This window comes from Medicago truncatula, chromosome 8, assembly GCF_003473485.1.
Source record: "Medicago truncatula cultivar Jemalong A17 chromosome 8, MtrunA17r5.0-ANR, whole genome shotgun sequence".
Taxonomy (NCBI): domain Eukaryota; kingdom Viridiplantae; phylum Streptophyta; class Magnoliopsida; order Fabales; family Fabaceae; genus Medicago; species Medicago truncatula.
In genome coordinates this window covers 37,933,975-37,954,145 of record NC_053049.1, presented here as the reverse complement: position 1 = coordinate 37,954,145, position 20,171 = coordinate 37,933,975, and the positions used below count along the sequence as shown (strand labels likewise).

At 32.7% G+C, this 20,171-nt stretch overlaps 2 protein-coding genes across 2 annotated transcripts; one reads left to right on the top strand and one right to left on the bottom strand.

The window, feature by feature from the left end:
- Positions 1–380: 380 nt before the first annotated feature.
- Positions 381–2,493, bottom strand: LOC120577405 (DELLA protein 2). The gene has a single exon (NM_001426738.1). It carries the CDS (start codon positions 2,376–2,378, stop codon positions 777–779), a length of 1,602 nt encoding a protein of 533 aa, NP_001413667.1. The 5' UTR covers positions 2,379–2,493; the 3' UTR covers positions 381–776.
- A 15,663-nt stretch (positions 2,494–18,156) lies between these two features.
- LOC120577705 (nuclear transcription factor Y subunit C-3) lies at positions 18,157–19,574 on the top strand. The gene is made up of 2 exons (XM_039829503.1): positions 18,157–18,489; positions 19,360–19,574. Exons 1-2 carry the CDS (start codon positions 18,250–18,252, stop codon positions 19,567–19,569), a joined length of 450 nt encoding a protein of 149 aa, XP_039685437.1. The 5' UTR covers positions 18,157–18,249; the 3' UTR covers positions 19,570–19,574.
- Positions 19,575–20,171: the final 597 nt, after the last annotated feature.

The following is a 20,171-nucleotide window of genomic DNA, read 5'->3' as shown; positions in this document are numbered from 1 at the left end:
GTTCTGACATAAAAAAAGATAGGATTGATATAGCAGTAATTTTGTTGTTATGCATAAACAAGCAGCATTGCAGTTACAGTTCCATCCATTTGGATGCTCCTGTATGTAAAACTCAACTCTTGAAAGTATTCCACACAAGGCAAGCTGCTTTATCTATGCTAAAATGCAAACCAGTTGGCAATTGATTCTCCCTTTTGGTAACTTCACTTTCATACCAATTCTGTCATCAAAGCTGGTGGCTCCATGCTACCATCATTCTTAATTTGACAATGATAGCTCATAGTCATAAACCAATGCTAATCCCAGTCATCAAAATCAAAATCAAAATCACTAGTACTACTATACTAGTTAATTTAATAATTACTAGTAAATTTGTACAATTGAAATAAAAGAAGATTCTATTTATTATTACCACCAGCAGCAAGCTACATATGTCAAAACATAAAATAAATACATATTAAGCCTGAAAAATTACAAGAGATTCCATTTCCAACCCAAGGTTAAAAAACAATGAACAGAGAAAGTCCTAAGCCAGAAAAAAAGTAAATTAACAGAGAGAAAGAGAGAATGGACAATGGTGGGTCTCTTGTCTCAGGCTGCAATCAGTGTTCACAGCTAAGCAAGGCACAATTGCACATTGTCCACTCAACCCCACAACCCAATTTTTTTTTCCTTTCCTTTTTTTTGGTGGGTATGAAATAATTAAATTTTTTTTTTTTTATCCAAAAAAAGGGGTTGTGTGCAATGTGCAAATATGCAAAAAGGAACGAGTTGAATCAGTGCGAAACCACCACTGAGTTAGCGGCGGCGAGTTTCCAAGCTGAAGTTGCAATCAAAGGCCTAGTGTGCCAACCAAGCATAAGACACCCATCATTCTCTTCCACCTTGTAACCATCTCCACCGGCGAAAAGCGCTAACAACATACTCGCTTGTTTGAACGCGTTAGATCCCAAATGAACCGGAGAGAATCCAGCCGAATTAAACCGGTTCCTCCACTGGTTCAGCGTCTCATGACGTTCAACCCGGTCCGTTCCTTCACACGCCACCACGTTGCAGATTTGCTTCCCTAGATATACTTCTGACATAGCTTTATCTTGCGGTTCAACCGATGAACCCTCCAGCGAGTCAAACAAAGTTGAATAATAGTGAAGTGACTCGGTGAACCGGTCTAGAAAAGCCGGTCCGTTGTGATTTGCTTCTTGTTCAACAACGGTGACAATCTCCGGCCGAATCTGACGAATAACAGAAAACACTTTCTCCAACGCGCCGGGACGCGCGTTGAGTTTATGAAGCTCAAAAACAGAGTTAACCGCAACAGATTCCGTTTCCGGTGACCGGAGTTCAAGCATCGAAGCATCAAGATCAGCTAAACTATTAGCAACAAAACCACGATACTCAAACTGAACATGAATCGTTTGTGCAAATTGAGCAAGCCTCCACCCAACTTGTTGAAGATGATCTGAGTTATCCGACGCCGGAGGTCCGATTCCGGTCAACCGAAAAGCAGGAGGACCACCAGGACGTAAAGCAAGTGCCTGCATAAGCGCCGGCCACTGCATCCCTTGATTAATCGAGAAATCAATCACATGAACACTAGATTTTCCTTGAAAAGCTTCTAGAATAGCTTGATTCGCAGTGAAGTGAGCGAATTTTAGATTAGGACAAGTTTCATAGAAATGGATCTGAAGTGAATCGGAAACGGAATGCTGTGGAAACACACCGTAGATTCTTCTAGCTAAACCTTCAGCGAAATAGGTTGCAACTTTTCTCATAGCACCTTCTTGTGATACAGCTAAGTATCCGATCTGTTTAACCAAAGCCTCCGCCATCTTTAGATTATTCTGTTCAACAGCTTCAGCACAAGCCATCAAACTATGAACAAGACGAATACCTTTCTCTTGTGTCTCCACCACCATTATAGGACGAGTTGTTGTTGACTCAGTAGTAACGGTAACGGATTCATTTCGTTTGACTCGTTTCCTGGAAGTAAACTCGTCGGCGGCGTAGATGGCTTTACCAGGAATGGCGTTAAGGTCGTTATCGTCGGAGTTAACGGAAGGGTTATTAGGTTGAGGGTCAAAATTGGAAAGCATGGTTTGAAGCCAGTTAGAGATATCAGAGGGATTGTAATGAACGGTGTCGTTTGAAAGATGTTGAGCGATGGTGGATTCATCATGGTCATGGAAATTATTACCCATCATAGCTTGTTCAAGTTGTTCAAGTTTTTGAGCAACTTCAGCCATGTCTGAAGATTTCACTTTGTAACCAACTACAGCTAAGAGTTCATCCATACCACCACCGTCGTCTTCCCAACAAACACCTGATTTACCACTCCCACTACTCATATCTTCATGTTCAAGCTTATGCTCTCTCTTCATCTTTCACTTTTTCAGTTTTCTCTCACACACACACAATACACTTTCTATGTTTTGTTTTCTGATTGTGACTCTTTTTCACTGGTGTTTCTAAGTTCTAACCTTCTTTCTTTCATCAACACAATCATATACCCGTAAAACTCATATATATCCAAATCTTTTTTTTATTTTTATAATAAATTAAAATAAAATATTTAAAATAAAAAAAGGAAAGAGAGTAGAAAACGCTCGTGGCAGGCTCGAGACCCAATCAAAAGGCCGGGCTGGCAGGGTTCTAACAGTAACAGATAAGATCCGCCAAAATATACATTTATGTTTTTTACTTTGTTTCCATTTCTTGCTTTTTTGTCAGACGACGAGCCATAAACTCTCTTTATTTTGTAGGCTTAATTGGACTTTTGTGAGAGTAAATAGTCAATTTTCTATCTAAAATTGTAAGTTTCGTCAATTATCTTTGAAATTAACAAAATTTTAATTATCTCTTTAAAATTGTATAACGCTAATCAATTTATCCTTCCGTCAAATTTTTCTGTTAACTGTCTACGGTTATGATCAAATACCCCCGAAATTTTGCACTTATGTGCAAAATGTTCCCTAAACTTAAAAATTTAGATTTTTTTCTTACCAAAAATCATATATTTAGTTCTTCAAGTAGTATATTGTACCTATTGTCATAAAAATTCTATTCACAAGAAAATGAACGAATATATGCCAAATAAATCATGGTTTTGTCATGTGCAGCCTTTTCATTCATATTTATCAACAAGGAGCAAGATAAATTTTTTACAAAGAAGGTAAAACTAAAAATCAAACATTAAAAATCAAGCTGTTGAAATAAATCAAGATAAGAATGTCATAGTAGTAGAAAATTGATATATATCACATAACTTTGTAGTACAATGTGATCCACTGACTTCATGCAGAAGGTCTATGATATAATCTATTTAACATGCTGCAACTAATAGATATGACATTTCCTGCATTATAAAAATTATATCATTAATTAAGTTGCAAATTCACAAACTTAAGCCTTGTTTCTTCTTCCTTCTGCAGATATTAACCTATGAATTTACTTTATGGACACACAATTATCAAAGACTTATGTACTTTATGACTGCATACTCTAATATAATTACCAACTTGTGTAAAAAAAATCTTATATATATATATATATATATATATATATATATATATATATATATATATATATATATATATTTAAAACACATCATAGTAACATACATTCCATAAAGATTTATATGACCAATAGCTGTATAAACATACATTCCATACAGATTTATATGATCAATAATTGTTAATTTGTTTGTCTTTAATATCTTTTGAGTCAAGGGTAAAAAAAAAAAAAAAATTTAAGTTTAGGGGGCATTTTGCACATAAGTGCAAAATTTCATGGGGGGTATTTGATCATAACCGTAAACAGTTAACAGAAAAATTTGACGGAGGGGGTAAATTGATTAACGTTATGCAATTTCAGGGGGTAATTGAAGTTTTGTTAATTTCAGGGGGGTAATTGACGAAACCTACAATTTCAGGGGGGAAATTGACTATTTACTCGACTTTTGGTCCCTTAAGTAATTTCTTATTTTCATTTTGGTCTCATAAGTTCTAAAACTAACATTTTAGTCCCTTTGGTTTTGCTCCGTTAGGCAAAAAGGTCCTTAACCGTTAACTTTAACCCCAAATGTCTATGATCGACCAACCTTAAAAATGGTCCATCATAGATCCTATTAATTTTCTTAATTTAAACCGTTTGATTTTTTATATTAAAAGATGACTATTAATTCATGCATGTCTATTGTATCTTTCAGTAAACCAACAACAACTAATCAAATATCTCATTCTTCATCTTCTTCATTCCTCTTATTCATCACTTTCATCAAGTTCTTCAAAAAAATTCAGAAATTCAACAACACCATCATCATCTTCATCATTTACAAAGAAACTAATCAAATAATTATAAAATATCTCAAAATCTCATCAGATCCCATTATATCCAAAAACCTTTAAAAAATAATTAAATTCAAAAACCTTAGTAAAATTCCAAAAAATAAGCCTAAAATCTCATCAGATCCCATCACCATGTCAAAATTACAATCACAAAACAAAAAATCAAAAACCAAAAACAAAATCGAAAGCTTTTGTTGCTTAATCGATTTTGGCTATGGCGTTTTTAGCTTTTGCTATTGAATCAGAATCAAGAATTTGTGGCCACCGTAGAAGAAGACGACGACAAGAGCGATGCCGGCCACCGTGCTCATGGGGTTTGTGAACCATGGAGAAGAGGTGTTGAAATTGAAAGTGTATGCGTTGAATTCGGATGGAGAAGTGAAGAAGATAAACAAAGAAGATGAACGATAAAGAGATTCTTTGAGCTTGAATTTGGATCTGAGATTCTTAGTTATTTGTTGGGTTGTGAAGATGGGTTTTATCAGAGGATTTTTGGTTCTGTAATGTTTGGTGGTGGTTGTGGCAGTGATGAGGAGGATGATGGTGGCGGTGGTGGTTGGAAGTAGTTGGTGGTGGTGGTGTTTGTGGGAGAGAAGTAGGCAGTGGAATCTTTTTTTTTTATTTTTTTTATTTTCTGTAATTTTTTTTTGTTTTTTAAAAATAAATTTAATGGATGTTTGACGGAATAGTGACTTGTTTAACGGAAAGGATGTTTTTGAAAACTGGTGTAAAATTTGAGGGATCAAAATGTTAATTTTACGAGTTATAGGATCAAAATGAAAATAAAAAATTACTTAGGGGACCAAAGGTCCAATAAAGCGACTCTCTTTTTAAAGTTTAATTAGTTTAGTCTGTTGTTTCAAAACCGATTAGTTTACATTGTTGATTTACAATTGTTTTTTTTATTATAAATTGATAGAACAATACATCATTTAAATATGTGTAAAATAATTTTGTTAATAATTAAATAAAAAAAATACTTACATAGTACGCTATATGTGCAAGTGCAACATATTTTTCAAAATTAGTTAAATCACCATACTTCGCATAACAATAACGTGTACAAAGTTATTTTAGAAAAATATATAACGTGTACAAAGTACTTATAACATTTTTTAGGGAAAATAATACTTATAACATGGTCTTTCAAAAAAAGACAGTACCTATAACATGGTACCTACAATTATTTATTTTTTTTGTTGAGGGAAACCTACAATTATTTATTTTATCACTTTTTATTTATTTATACCGGCCTAGACCCGTCCATCTATGTACTTTTCATCTCTTTTTTAATATGTTTTTGGGTTGGCTAGCATCTTAGATACCACCCTTTTGATTTTTTTTTTTAAAAATACTAGTGTAAACTAATTTCAATCCGTCATTTTAATGAGAAATAATAATTTTAATATGTGTTTTAAGTTTAATAATTTTTTTTATTAAGGTAGTATCTTCATTTCAGGAGTATTTTTTGGCCTATATGCTTCTCTGGTTGTTCATCCGTCTCAAGAACTACATGGATATCGTCCATATATTCAAAACGTTAACAATCCTCATCTTCATCAAGTGTATGTTTTGTTCCACTTCTAGAGGGATTAGAATTCAATTGATTATGTAGGTGTGGAATTGACTCTGACATGTTTGATTGCTATCGTGTAGAATTGAGTCTGTCTCCAGAATTGATTCTACTTGAAGTTAAAATTTCTAGATTTGGATTCTAGTATTGATTATCACAAACATATTTAAAGTTCAACTCACTTTTACATAAATGTATCCAAACACAAACTACTTTTAGTCATAATTACTTTTAACCAAAATCAACTCTATAGAATCAATTATATACTCCCTCCGTTTCAAAATACATGTCCAAGTCAACCACTTCACATATGCCAATGCATAATTTTGACTGTTAATATCTTTAATTTTCTAAAGTAAAAAATTATAAAAATTTAATATTTTGAAAATATTTGTCGAGACAAATCAAACAACATCTTACATGCTAATATTTAATATTTGTATTTATATATTAGTTAAAAAGTATGGTCAAAGTAAGTCAAGTGAATAGTGCACATTGGAAAAATTGGACATGTATTTTGAAACGGAAGGAGTATATCAAAATCATTTATCCTCACGACACAACCAAACACATGCTAAGAAAAATACTTCTTTTGTTGCCTTCTTTTAAAGTGATTCCCTTTAGATTGAACAGTGTGTTTAGTCGAGAACTGAGTAGCAAGAGCCAATAATTTCTTTAGTAGACATGAAAGAAGAAAATGTCTTAAAATTGTTGAAAAAGTATTAAAATTAGTTAAAAAAATATTTCAACTACTGATGAAATTATGAGAATGAGTCGTGGACTAGGTCGCTCTCTTTAATAAGTTTCATGGAACTGCTCAAAATTGTACAAGCATACAATAAACCACGTCGTCCTCGGAAGAAGAAAAAAACATAATTACAAATGTGTCAGATTCATACTCCATTGTAGGATCCGTTCTAGAACTGCACCCTCTATAAGACCACTCGATACAACACAAGACCACTCTAACTTGCAAAGGGAATATTTTTAAAAGGGTAAAAGAAAGAGGAAGAAGATGGCTTGAAAGTGCGTCGAGTAGAAAGAGTGAGAAGAGAGAAAACACGCAATGCAAGTTGCTATGTTATGGAGCACATGATTGAGACTTGACTATGCGAGGGCGCGAGCATGCATGTGTGTCAGCGTGCATTGGCATGTGTCAAACGCTTATGCGACAATGATGTGTACCGAAACAAATTTTTTTAAAAAATATCAATTAATTTAAGATTTCGGATCATTAAAAAAATTACACCACATAATCCATGTCTAGGCTAGTCTGGCTAGACAGATGACAGTGGTGGCGGCGCATTTGGTGGTCTTGTTGAGTGTGTCATAACCCATTTACAATAATGTGTACACCCATGGGAGTCATACCTCCAATTTATAAACATTAGTGCTGTGTGTAAGTTCTCCGATTTTGGGTTTCTAATTTTTTTTTTAATTCCCAATCAAACACACAGTGTTCCAAAAGGAAGTAAGAGGTTTTACCTCCTTTATTGATGATTTGTCTATTGTAGAGATCGTTCTTGCAGACAATAATGCCTTGAAGAAACTTATCTTGCGATTCTGTGATGCTCATGGTATCACCTTGTGACACACAAAGTTAGAAGTTGAGAGGCATGAATAACTACGAGTTTGCGAGAGCCTGAGCAAACAAACGTGTTTAAGGTGTTGGCGCAGATGGAGGGGATGATAGTGGAGTACCGAGAAATTTGATACGTATGGATGCAAACGTTATAGTCGTACATGCAAACCCTAAGAGAGCATTAGATACGTATTTAAAGCATAAACAATACTTTTTGCTTGCAGTAATTATTGATTTAGCTAAAATTTATAAAATTATTCCATTGGTTCTTTAAGTTAATTTCTTGTAATGGTTTGGTTCTTTATTTCTTTTTCATGTCATTTTGGTTAAATTTGCTTATGGATTTGCTTCAAATCTATAGTTTTGTTCTCATTCAGCTTGAGTCTTCAAATTTATAGGCTTCTTTTCATGTTTACACATAAATTTTAGATTTAAAAAATGAAAATTCATTTGCAATTGGATCAAAATATATAAAATTACGTGAATAAAAAAAATCAAATCATTATTTAAAATAAAGTTAAGGGATAACACATTTATAATTGTCAGCTAATAAATTTTATCATTAACCGACTATAATTTAGACTGATAACTTTCTATGGCCTTACAAAAGATGTGTTTTCTCTAGCAAAGTGATCTTCAGAGATGATTGACCAATATAATCCATGCACAAATATTGAGTCTATATATAGCCGTTTTTATCAACCACGCTTTCATTTTTTTCCCCCAGTCGCTGCAAGGGTTTAAAATTTTGCATGTGTGTGTACAAAAAACTTAATAGAGACTGTTAAATGAAAAGGCAAACAAGTTTTCAAAAAGTATAGTCATAAACTTTTTCGATAACTTATAATTTATTATATTATAACCACTCAAATATTAGACAAGTTTAGCGGTTTTGACTGATATTATTTGATCTTTTTTTTTTTAAAGGATATTAATTGATATTTTTACGGAGGAGGTCTTGACTATAGTACTCCAGCCTTCCCATTTTAACAAAGGGTTAATTGCATTTTGCTTTCTTTTATACTTGTGGCATTTTTCTTTCTTTTATACTTATGATATGTGTAATTAATTGCTTGACCATATATCTTTTTTTTTTTAGAGATGCTTGACCATATATCTTTTCCTCTAGTGGTATTTAAATTTAACATTTAAAAGAAATCAGACACTTTAGAAAGCAATTTTACGTCCACATCGATCGACATTTCAATACCACCTAATCATATTTTAAAACAATATTTTTTTTAAAAAAATAGAGAAAAACCTAACATGATTTTAAGTATGTGGTTCGTGATGGAATACTTCACATGTGTGGAAATTTTAAATCGTATATGATGGCTGAACTGACATATATGATTTGTGAAAGAAAATGAATTAAATAGTTCGTTGATGTTGTTTGATGTTGATGCCAACTTTAAGAAATTGGACTAGTGAAATCTGCCGTCCATGCATGCATTCTGTATTTTTAATGTTTATAATCAACAGAAAGGTCGTGCTCCTGTATGATGTAAGCATGTTTATCTTTATAATTGAGCTAGACATTATATAAAATTAAATTAGTTTTTTTTTTTTTGAGAGGATGAATAATTATTAATTATTTTTGAAGGAATAATTATTAATTATTGACTTATTAAACTTTTTGGTCTTGGTAAAAAAAAAAAAAAAATCAATCAATTTTTGTATATGCATCTATTTCCAGACAGAAATTCATTTCGGTGGCTACAGATGATAAAATTTCTCCCAGTTACATATTCTAGCATGCCCCAATGGAAACATTCGATAAAAAATATTCAGAATCAAACATTCTTACTTTAAATTTATAGTTTTTAAATATTTAATTTATTCGAATGGCCATTGAATTCTTTTGCTCTTTTTTGTCGTGGAAATATGGATTATTTTACGTTTCTTATATCATGTATCTTTAATCTTTTGTATTCTTTATATGCAAAAACTAAATTTTGAGTTACAAATAAGTAAAAAAAGTGAGAGATATTCTCTTCTTATATGGTCATCTAAAGTGGAAAATAAGAAAATCAATTATTTTTTATCTATAATGTTGATATTATTGACTTTACTTTTTAAAGGGAATTACTCACTTTAAAGTATCCTTGTCCATTTTCTTTCCCTCTTTCTCCCCTTCACTATCTTTAACCTTTTGCCTTCATTTCCCCTATTACATTCCATTAGAAAATAAATTACAACTACCAACAATAAATTTTGATCCAAATGCCTTTGTAAGGTAATAGATACAATCTTTAAAACTTTATTTTAGTCCTTATCTTTATTGTATGTAAAATTTAGATTTATCTCAATCTACCCCTCTTTATTGAGCTTGTTCAGGCTGCAAAAACTTTGGATTTGATGCATGGGGACTTGTAAGGTAAGTGGTACAATCATTCTAGGTAGATCTTGAGTTTTTCTCGATCCACCTCCTAACACTAGAACTACTGGACTTGATGTGTTGATATAAATAATATGTGATCCGAATTGATAGACTTCGACAACATATTGTGTTTTAGAATTGAGTCAAAATCATCTTTATAAAATTTATTTCTAATGTGAGTAATGTTGCTTTTTATAAACTTATTTAAAAAAAAATTAAACTTATTTTAGATCTTATCTTTATTTCCTTATTTTACATAAGCAATCTTATATTTATTATAAGTGAGACTTGAGTTTTTTTTTTTTTTTCTCTCAATAAAAACCGCTGGATCTCATTCTTGAGTGGAGAATACCCCAAACCATGGATCAGCCTTTCCTTAATTATTTTTTCTTTGTCTTTTGTTAGTCTAAGACCTCATGTGCCGTTATAGTAAATTGGTACAAACATGGTTTGGTTGGCAATCTTTTCATTCTTACCTTCATATATAAAGTTACTTATAGGATGACATTTTCAACTTACTACTTTCTCCGTTATTAAGTTTCTTCAATTGAGATTTTGTAAAAGTCACTATAGCCTCTAATTCAAACCGAGACAATTAATTCACTCAAAACCAATTATTAGTGCACAAAACCAAATATAAATATAATTTAGTTAGGAATGGCACGTAACACACCTTTAATCAAGATATGTCAATCCATAAAGTTGATGAAATCTAGCATTACACCACACCACACCACATATTTTGTGAAGCAAAAGGAAGACTCTCATGTTAAAAAATTTATTCTATTTTCAGTCGTTTGTTTTATAATGTATTGTATATATCTTTTTCATTGTGGCTTTGTGGGCTTGTAGCATCTATATAGTATAGTACATGTACTATATAATAGGGGTGTCAGCACCATAGAGCATTAAAATGTGGGGAGCAGAAGTGGCGCAATAAGGAAAATGATTGAATAGAGTCGACGAGTATAGCAAAGTTATTGGGATTGAAAAGAGAGATTAAGCATGCATGGGTTAAGTTGGGTGACTCATTGTTAATTTGTTTTCGGCACAAGCCAATTAGCAAGAGCATGTGTCACTATCAAACCTCATTTGTAGGAGGAAAATGGGGAATATCATATATGTAATTTTTTTTAATATAATCGATGTGCGACTTCAAACTTACACTTGCTATACAACAATACAATCTTGTATACTCCTTTTACCATGTTCGAGCATTAATATTCGTTGTTGCTCTCACACACCCGATAACATTTATAAATTTTTAAATCACATTCTCACTTTTCTCCCCCATTATATTTTGTAGTAGAGAAAGAGAGACATGAGAAAAGAAGAAGATCCGTTGTCAAAACTTCATGGCTCTAATTTTCTTTTCAAAAAGGTCCCTCACCAGTCACAAATCGGTATATGTGGAGTTTGTTAGGAGTGTTGGAAGAGTTCCACTTTCTATAAAGGTAAGTGAAAAAAGTTACCTAACGAATAAATGAATTTGACACTTGAAACTCAATCATTTTTCAACTTGGCACTTGAAACTCAATCATTCTTTAATGAAAATGACCCAGGTTTTCCGAGAAAGTTGAAAAGTTAAGGCAATTGTAATCCTTTTGACGTTATGGAACTGTCATTACTTCACTTTTACTCTCACTAGGATAAAACCAAACCGTAGTACAATTACTGGCCTAAGCTACAGCAACAAGTAATTGAAAACATGGTCAAAATAATTTTATCCTAAGTCAAATTAATAAAGAGAAGAGTCTCACTTGAATGGGATTTTTCCGTCCAGTCCTTTGCACATTTGCATACCTGAGCACAAGTTTTTTTTTGAGAAGGGACCAACACGGTTATGTTTATTGATCTGCACTGCAACTCGACTCAAACACAATAAATATTTCGAGGACGTGAGTCAACCCAAATTCAATGTCATAAAAGAGTTTTGTATGCAAGTGCTAGTCGCCCCGCAACGTTACAAAGACACAAATTTTTTCGAGGAGTGATCAACACGGCTATTTTGATTGACCCGTAAGCAAATGCTAGTCGCCCCACAGCATTACAAGAGCACAAGTTTTTCCGATAAGGGACCAACACAAAGAAACTAGATAAGATCATGGAGGGAGTAAAAAAAATTCAACTAGTGAATGCAAGATCATCAGTAGTATATTATAAATGTTATACATCAATGAATATATGATAAAATAAAATAAAAAATTACCCTTAAACAAATGATCAAATATTGATTATTTTTTAATATATTAATCTTCACGTGGAGGATACACCAAAAAATAAAAGTAAAAATTGTATATTTATCAATTTTGTGTGTGATATATACACTTCGGTCGCTTAACTTATTTTAAAAGTACAATTCGATCTCTTAACTTCTTATTATTTATTCTTTTAAAAAAAAACTTCTTATTATTTATTATTGTAATAAGGGAACTTCTATGGTACACTCACAATTTTGAGTGTACCGGTACTCTTGTTTCACAAAATATATAAATTAACGATCACTTTAATGAAATAAAAAGGTATTTATCAATATTTATATTTTAAAAAACATCATTTCATAAGAAAAATCATCATTTCATTGTTTATAAGGATCATACTAAAAAAATTACATTTTGTCATAAAAAATAATCAATATTCATTGTTATGAGTAATAAAAATTCTTAAAAATTAAATTTTATTTCGTCGAATCTTTTGGTAAATAAAATTTAATTATCTTAGTTGTCAATGATAGAAAATAATTATTTTTCTTCAAAAAAAAAAACTCATTTATTATTAATTGTACGACTTGGTGTACCGATACACCCAAATTTATTGGGTGTACCATAGAATTTTCCTTGTAATAAATGTAAAATTGTGGGATGAATTGAAGATGATTTAGACATACATAAATAATTTTTTTGAAATTGAAAAAGAAAACATATGAAACATAAATAAATATACAAGGAAAATATCAAGAAAAATATTCTAGACAATATATCATGTTTGGACCATTTTATGTTCACCAGGCACATAATTGTACAATTCAAGATTCTCTAATTTTTCGTAATTGGGTTGGGTCCAATATTGGGTGGATACATGCATTTGCACCGAGGGAGAAGGTGAAAAGAACCCTACATTGACATGAATTTAGGGGGCCACAAGATAGTGAGATTTACCCCCTGTCATGTGCAATATGGTCCCTCTAGTAATCAACCTTAGTTCCCGCAGCTTTTAACTTATCACCATTGCTTTCTCACGCTTAAGAAAGTGAAAAAACAATCTCACATGTACAAGAGTCGATTCTTGGGTCCCAGCTTGTAGATGAACATGAAATAATAAAATGCATTTGAAGGAATGCATTCCATGTTTTTCTATTGCTTGACCTTTGATAAAGTTGCAAAAAAACCAAAGTGGGCTCAATCTCTTTCATGTACATGTGATTATCATTCAGTTTTCCAATCCATACGTGGCCCTTCCAAGAGACTAAGACTGCTAATGATAATTATGGTGGTCCTAATGTTCTTAGGTCAAAGTGTGTGTTTACGGTTAAGGTGGTCTTTGCCGGAAGTGGAGTATGAATTTATCCCTTTTAATTTGACCTAAAAGTTCAAATTATAATTTTATTTAAATTGCAAACAAATCCTTCTCTCTTTTCCAAATTTACTACCAATCCTACTGTTAGATTTGAGCAGTCAACTTTGCAGATAATGATGGACTCGATCATTCCCACCTCAACATGCACTAATATATTCACCTCATCCTTTTTCTTTTCACTTGAACACTCTATTCCATATAAATAGAAATTAACCTCAACTCCTTGTTGAAGTTCCAAGTCCTCAAATACTTTTCTATGATGAAAATCCATATGGACCGTCAATCCATTTCTAGGGCACAACTGCCCTCCAGAAGGGCTTAGGCGCCCTCCAAAAGGGCTCTTAAAGCCTAAGCACGTCCCCCCAGGGGCGCCACCTCAAGAGGCTTCTAGAAGCATGTAGAGCACTGTAAAAAGATTTAAGGTCTAGGTTGCTTGAGACTTAAGTCACGGAAAAACAAGCAAGGGCTATAAATACCCTAGTTGAGATCATTCTCAAAGCATCACATAAACAATTTAAACCTAGTTTTTAATATTGTACTCATTACAAATACACCATCCTTGTGTGGAAGTATTTTTTTTTTTTTTGAAACAGCATATATTAAACAAAAGGCTTGCACAAGAAGTGCTAAAAGCCACTGTTACAAGAAGAATAACAGGTGCGGCAAACCACAAACCAAAAGGAGAACAACAAAAAATACTTGGAAAAACTAAAAACTCCCAGCTGACAGTAGCCAAAACCAGGCCGAACTGGCCACTCTCAGCAGACAAACACGGCAGAGGCCAGCAGGAAAACAACAGTCACACCGCACCACTAACGAATCCTCCTCAAACATTCTCTCGGATTCCATGTTCATTCATAAAAGAGCTTAATAAATTAATCACAAGTTAATTTATTTAATGTGCAAGTTAATTATAGCCAAAAAAACTACTTGATCATTGGACAATCTCTTTTAGACTTGGTGCATGTATCGTTACCAAGTAATACAATATATTTAATTTGGTTAGTTTACTAGAGTTTTGATTAGGATTTAGTTTAATAAATTAGTTGAGTTTAATAAATTCTTAAAGGGCGATGTACACGTCTGTGATACACCTTCATGAATGTTATTTAAACATTAATTTGTTTATAAGGTTGTTTATGATGTTGATTGGCATTTTCTACATTGTAATATTATTTTAGATGTTCATTTTCTGTTTGTTTTGAGCATTTGAAAGTGTATGCCCGTGCAAATTACTAATAAAGGTCTGATAAACCCCACTGGGAATGCACATCAGAATTACCTTCACAAAAAGAGGGTGGAGAACTATCGTATCTGAATTTTATGGGAAAACTTGAAAACAATATGACCAGTAATTCATAAACAAATGGAATAATTTAGAAAATAATGGCACAGGCTAAAGACCAAAGTTATAATTTAAAATTAGTAGAGATGTTGTGTTTGATGAGGGGAAAACATGGAAATGGAGTGATAAGGGTGAGAGTTCTACTGGTGTAGAACAAAATCTGTTTGATGTACCTGCTGGTGAAATAGAATTAAATCCTGAGGGTGAACTTGAGGCAGTGGAAGAAAGTGATGGTGAAGGTGGTGGTCCTGAGATACCAAGAAGATCACTAAGACAAAAACAGGTCCCTGCAAGGTTAAATGATTGTGAGATAATGTTTGATCGTGCAATCAATGATGAAGGTGACATAGTGCACTCTGCACTTCTTGCTGAAACAGAACCAGTAACTTTGGAGGAAGCAATGAAGAATTCTCAGTGGCTAGAAGCTATGAAAGAGGAAATCAGATCAATAGAGAAAAATTTGACTTGGGGATTGGTTGAATTACCCAAAGGAAAGAAAGCAATAGGTGTGAAGTGGGTGTACAAAGTAAAGGTCAATCCTAAAGGTGAAGTGGTGAAGTACAAAGCACGGTTGGTGGCTAGAGGATTCCTCCAAAGACATGGTGTTGACTATGAAGAAGTATTTGCACTCGTTGCAAGACTTGAAACTGTGAGAGTTGTGGTAGCTCATGCTAGTATGCAAGGGTGGAAAATACATCAACTTGATGTAAAATCCGCTTTTCTAAATGGAGAATTGGAAGAGGAAGTATATGTTGAACAACCATCAGGTTTTGTGAAACAAGGAAGTGAGAACAAAGTCTTAAAACTGAGAAAAGCCTTATATGGCTTGAAACAAGCTCCACGAGCTTTTAGAACAAGAAAATAGATAAGAGCTTGATCAACATGGGGTATGTGAGATGTATCTCTAAGCATGGTGTGTATGTGAAGTCAGGGGTGGTGATGTGGTAATGTTGTGTCTCTATATTGATGATTTACTGGTTACTGGAAATAATGAAGAAAAAGTAATTGAGTTTAAGAAGAAAATGATGAATGTCTTTGAAATGACAGACCTAGGGGAGATTTCTTACTTTCTAGGAATTGAATTTCAAAGTACTAAAGATGGTGTGCTACTGTCACAGAAGAAGTATGCTTCAGATATACTAAAAAGATTCAACTTGCAACACTGTAATGGTGCTGAAACACCAGCAGAAGCAAGATTATGGCTTGATAAAGATGCTGATGAGCCAGAGGTTGATGCTACATAATTTAGACAGGTAGTTGGGGCACAGAGATATCTTTGTAACACTAGACCTGACATTGTTTTCAGTGTAGGCTTGATTAACAGAGTTATGGACAGGTGATGACAGTTTGTCATATCATATTATTAGTGTCATTTTAATTAAATTTTTGGTCTAATTATATTAGTTTAGTACTTAATTTAGATTCATTTTAAATAAATTGTAGTTTTTGATTTATTGAGTCAAGTAGTATATTTTTACCAATAGTTACTATTGTTCAATGGCCACATGACCTAATAAGAGAAAGGAATAAATTGCATGCTTTCGAGGCTAAAGAGAATAACAAGAAACATGTCCTTGTGTGTTGACTCATTGGATAAAATGAAAGAAGTTGGTTTGCACCAAAGCTGATCTTTTAATTAAAGGAGGTGTGAATAGAAAGTAATACAAGTGGCCAAAGAAAAAAGCAACGTGGGCTGTTATGGGAAGAATGAAAGGTAAGTTAGGTTTTCAAAAGGACAAAGATATAAAACAAGCCATCATGGAATAGAACCATTCATTCACGTTGGTGGTTAGCCGCACAAGCAGTAACACGTTTTTGGGGGAGGAAGCACATCATTTTTTGATTTTTTTGGTTTTGGAGAAAGATGCATTTATATAGAGAAACACAAAGCAAGGTGTTAGGAGTAGATTCTACTCAAGATTTGTTGAGACATCATGAGTCTAGGCATGGAGTCTTCATCTTTCTTCATCCTTTGCAAAGTTATCATAAACATATGTAGCTACATCCATTCTTGTGGTTTTGAGGTATTCAAACAAGCTATTATGTAATCTTTTGATCATTTAATATATGGTTCTAGCAATTTATTCAATATTGTTGTTATTCTTGTTTTTATTGTTTTATTGAGATTCAAAATGATATGGACACATACTTTTGAATCTAGAAATAGAATAACAATCTATCTTAAGTTATCACTCTAGACATGGATGTTAATATTTGATAATCACTTTTAATCTAGGACTTAATGCTTTTGGGTAAATTAATCGGTTGGGAAATCGTCGATTAAATTATCCAATCGACTTCGTGATAGTTTAAATGTTTGGGAAATCGATATTTAAACAATCCCTTAGAAATAACGATATCATTTGGACACGAATGATATTGTCGAGTGATTGTGATAATATCGTTTAAAAAGCTAGAATCCGTTAATTGATCGAGAGATTGCAGCTGTTACGCTTGGTTGATATCTCTAACCCCAAGCGAAATGATCATATCTCTTCTCTATTTATTTTATGTCAAATAGTTAATATAGTTTACACAAACACGCATTTTAAATCCATACACTTAGAACAATATTGATTGTTGAATGACTTTAATATCGCGCTAGTCCCTGTGGAGACGATATACACAAAAATACTTACTTTTGATTGATAGAAAAATACTACATCAACAGGCCTACAACATCTCACGTAGCTGCTGCAAAACGAATTCTAAGATATGTCAAAGGCACAATGACATATGGAATTCTGTTACCTAGCAAATGCAAGGAAAATGTGAAAGGTCTTTATGGATTTACTGATGTTGATTGGGGAGGTGACAAAACTAACAGAAAGAGCACTGCTGGCTCTGTACTTTTGCTTGGAACAGGTCCTATTTCATGGAGTTCAAAGAAGGAATCTGATGTGGCATTGTCCTCATGTGAAGCTGAGTATATTGCAGCATCAATGGGAGCCTGTCATGCAATCTGGTTGGATAATTTGATGCAGGAGCTGATGATAAAAAAGGAAGGTGTTGTGGAGCTATTTGTGGACAACAAATCTGTAATTAGCTTGGCCAAACACCCAGTTGCACATGGTAGATCCAAGCACATAGAGACTCGTTATCATTTCTTGAGAGATCAAGTCACTAAAGGAAGGCTGAAGCTGAGTTACTACAGGACTGATATGCAGCTAGCAGATATTTTTACCAAGGCATTGAAGTCAGAAACTTTCAAGAAACTGAGGAATTTGCTGAATGTTGTTGATTGTAATGAACTAGTTTAGATGAATGTTTTTTTGCTGTTATTTGTTTTATGAGTAACACATGTATTGAGTATATAATGAATGAATACACTGATGCAAATTAGAGCTCACTGAATATTACTTTCTATTATTCAGATCTAACAAACTCTTCTCTCTCTATCATGGTGAGTGTATGAGTATAGTGCAGTGAAGCACTCAAGCTCCAACAAGTATGATATCAGCTGAGGCACCTATTTTGTTTGCTAAGGCGTGTGAAATGTTTATTATGGAGCTTGCAACAAGATCATGGGCTAATGCAGAGGTGAACAAAAGAAATACACTTCAAAAGACTGATATTGCATCTGCTGTCTCAAGTAATGCAGTGTTTGATTTCCTAGTTGATATTGTCCCCAGGGAAAAAACAATGGAGCGTGACATATTTATGGGTATACCAAGAAGAGAAAATGTTCGAGTAAATGGTCAATTTCCCCCCTGAAATTGTAAGTTTCATCAATTATCTCCTTGAAATTAACAAAACTTCAATTACCCCCCTGAAATTTCACAACGTTAGTCAATTTACCCCTCCGTCAAATTTTTCTGTTAGTGAACATGACGTTTTGCAAATACCCCCCCTGAAGTTTTGCACTTATGTGCAAAATGCCCCTAAACTTAAAAATTTATATTATTTTATTCTTAAAAACAAACAATTAATAGTTAAATATTAAAAATAACTATTAATTTTGGAATTTAGGAAAACTACATGCATATATACATCAAAATAGGCTCCAAAATGGGAAAAAATATGTATTTTTTAAAGTGACAATAATAGGATGATTTGTGGATTAATATTAGCGGTTGTGTAGTTTAAATGGTTTGAGCAAATTGTTGAAGGAGTTGGAGGAGTTAAAAAACTAAGATGGTGAAGGAGAAAATATAAATTTAAATCTGATTATTAATTTGTTTATAAACCTCTAAAAATAATAATTTGTCTATTAGAAATTATTGTCACTTTAAAAATACACATTTTTCTCTATTTTGATGTATATATGTATGTAGTTTTTCCAAACTCCAAAATTAATAGTTAGATTTAATATTTAACTATTAATTGTTTGTTTTTAAGAAAAAAATAATATAAATTTTTAAGTTTGGGGGGCATTTTGCACATAAGTGCAAAACTTCAGGGGGTATTTGCAAAACGTCATGTTCACTAACAGAAAAAATTGATGGAGGGGGTAAATTGACTAACGTTGTGAAATTTCCGGGGGTAATTGAAGTTTTGTTAATTTCAGGAGGGTAATTGATGAAACTTACAATTTCAGGGGGAAAATTGACTATTTACTAGAAAATGTTCCTTATTATCTACCTATACCTACCTATGCCGGTTCATGTTCCACCTCAATATGCTGCAGGTCCATCATATGGTCCTCCAAGAATGCTTATGGGAAGACATCTTCCCAATCAACCTCCATCACATCCTTTTGCAAATCAAATATTTCCGACCCCAAAGAAAGAAAACGACCCTTCTACTGATTTTTCAAATTCAGACGATTAAAGCAGTAGTACTTACCATGCATCCATGTTTATCTTTAAATAAAAGTACCTATGTATGTTTATGTTTCTTTCATATTAAGTTGATGTAACCGTTATTATGTAAAATATAAATATAATAAAACTATTAAATTGTTTTTCAACATCAATTTAAAAGACAACTATTTAAGATTGATTTATAATTTGTTTTTATTTATTTTTTAGCTTGTGAATATGAGTACACTAATCTGAAAAATATTGATAACAAGACTCATAAATGCACGAGAGCTACTTTTATTCTTTTGGTTTCTGAAAGAAGAAAAAAACTGCACCCAATTGAAAGTATGCTTCCAAGAAGAAAACATAATTGTTCCTTTTAGATTTATCCATCCTAAATACCATGTTGGGAGGGTGAGGATTACATTACCTCTCTTGTTTAGAGAGTAATTACCCTTTCATGATATCAATCAATCAAAATATAATATACATAGGTAACATTAAATGTTAAATAAATAAGTAGTTTTTTTTCTAAAAATAAAAGAGTTAATCTTAATTTTTTTTTTTAAGGAGAGTTAATCTTAATCATAAGGTAACTTTTAATGCTTTTAATTTTTATTTAATTTTTTT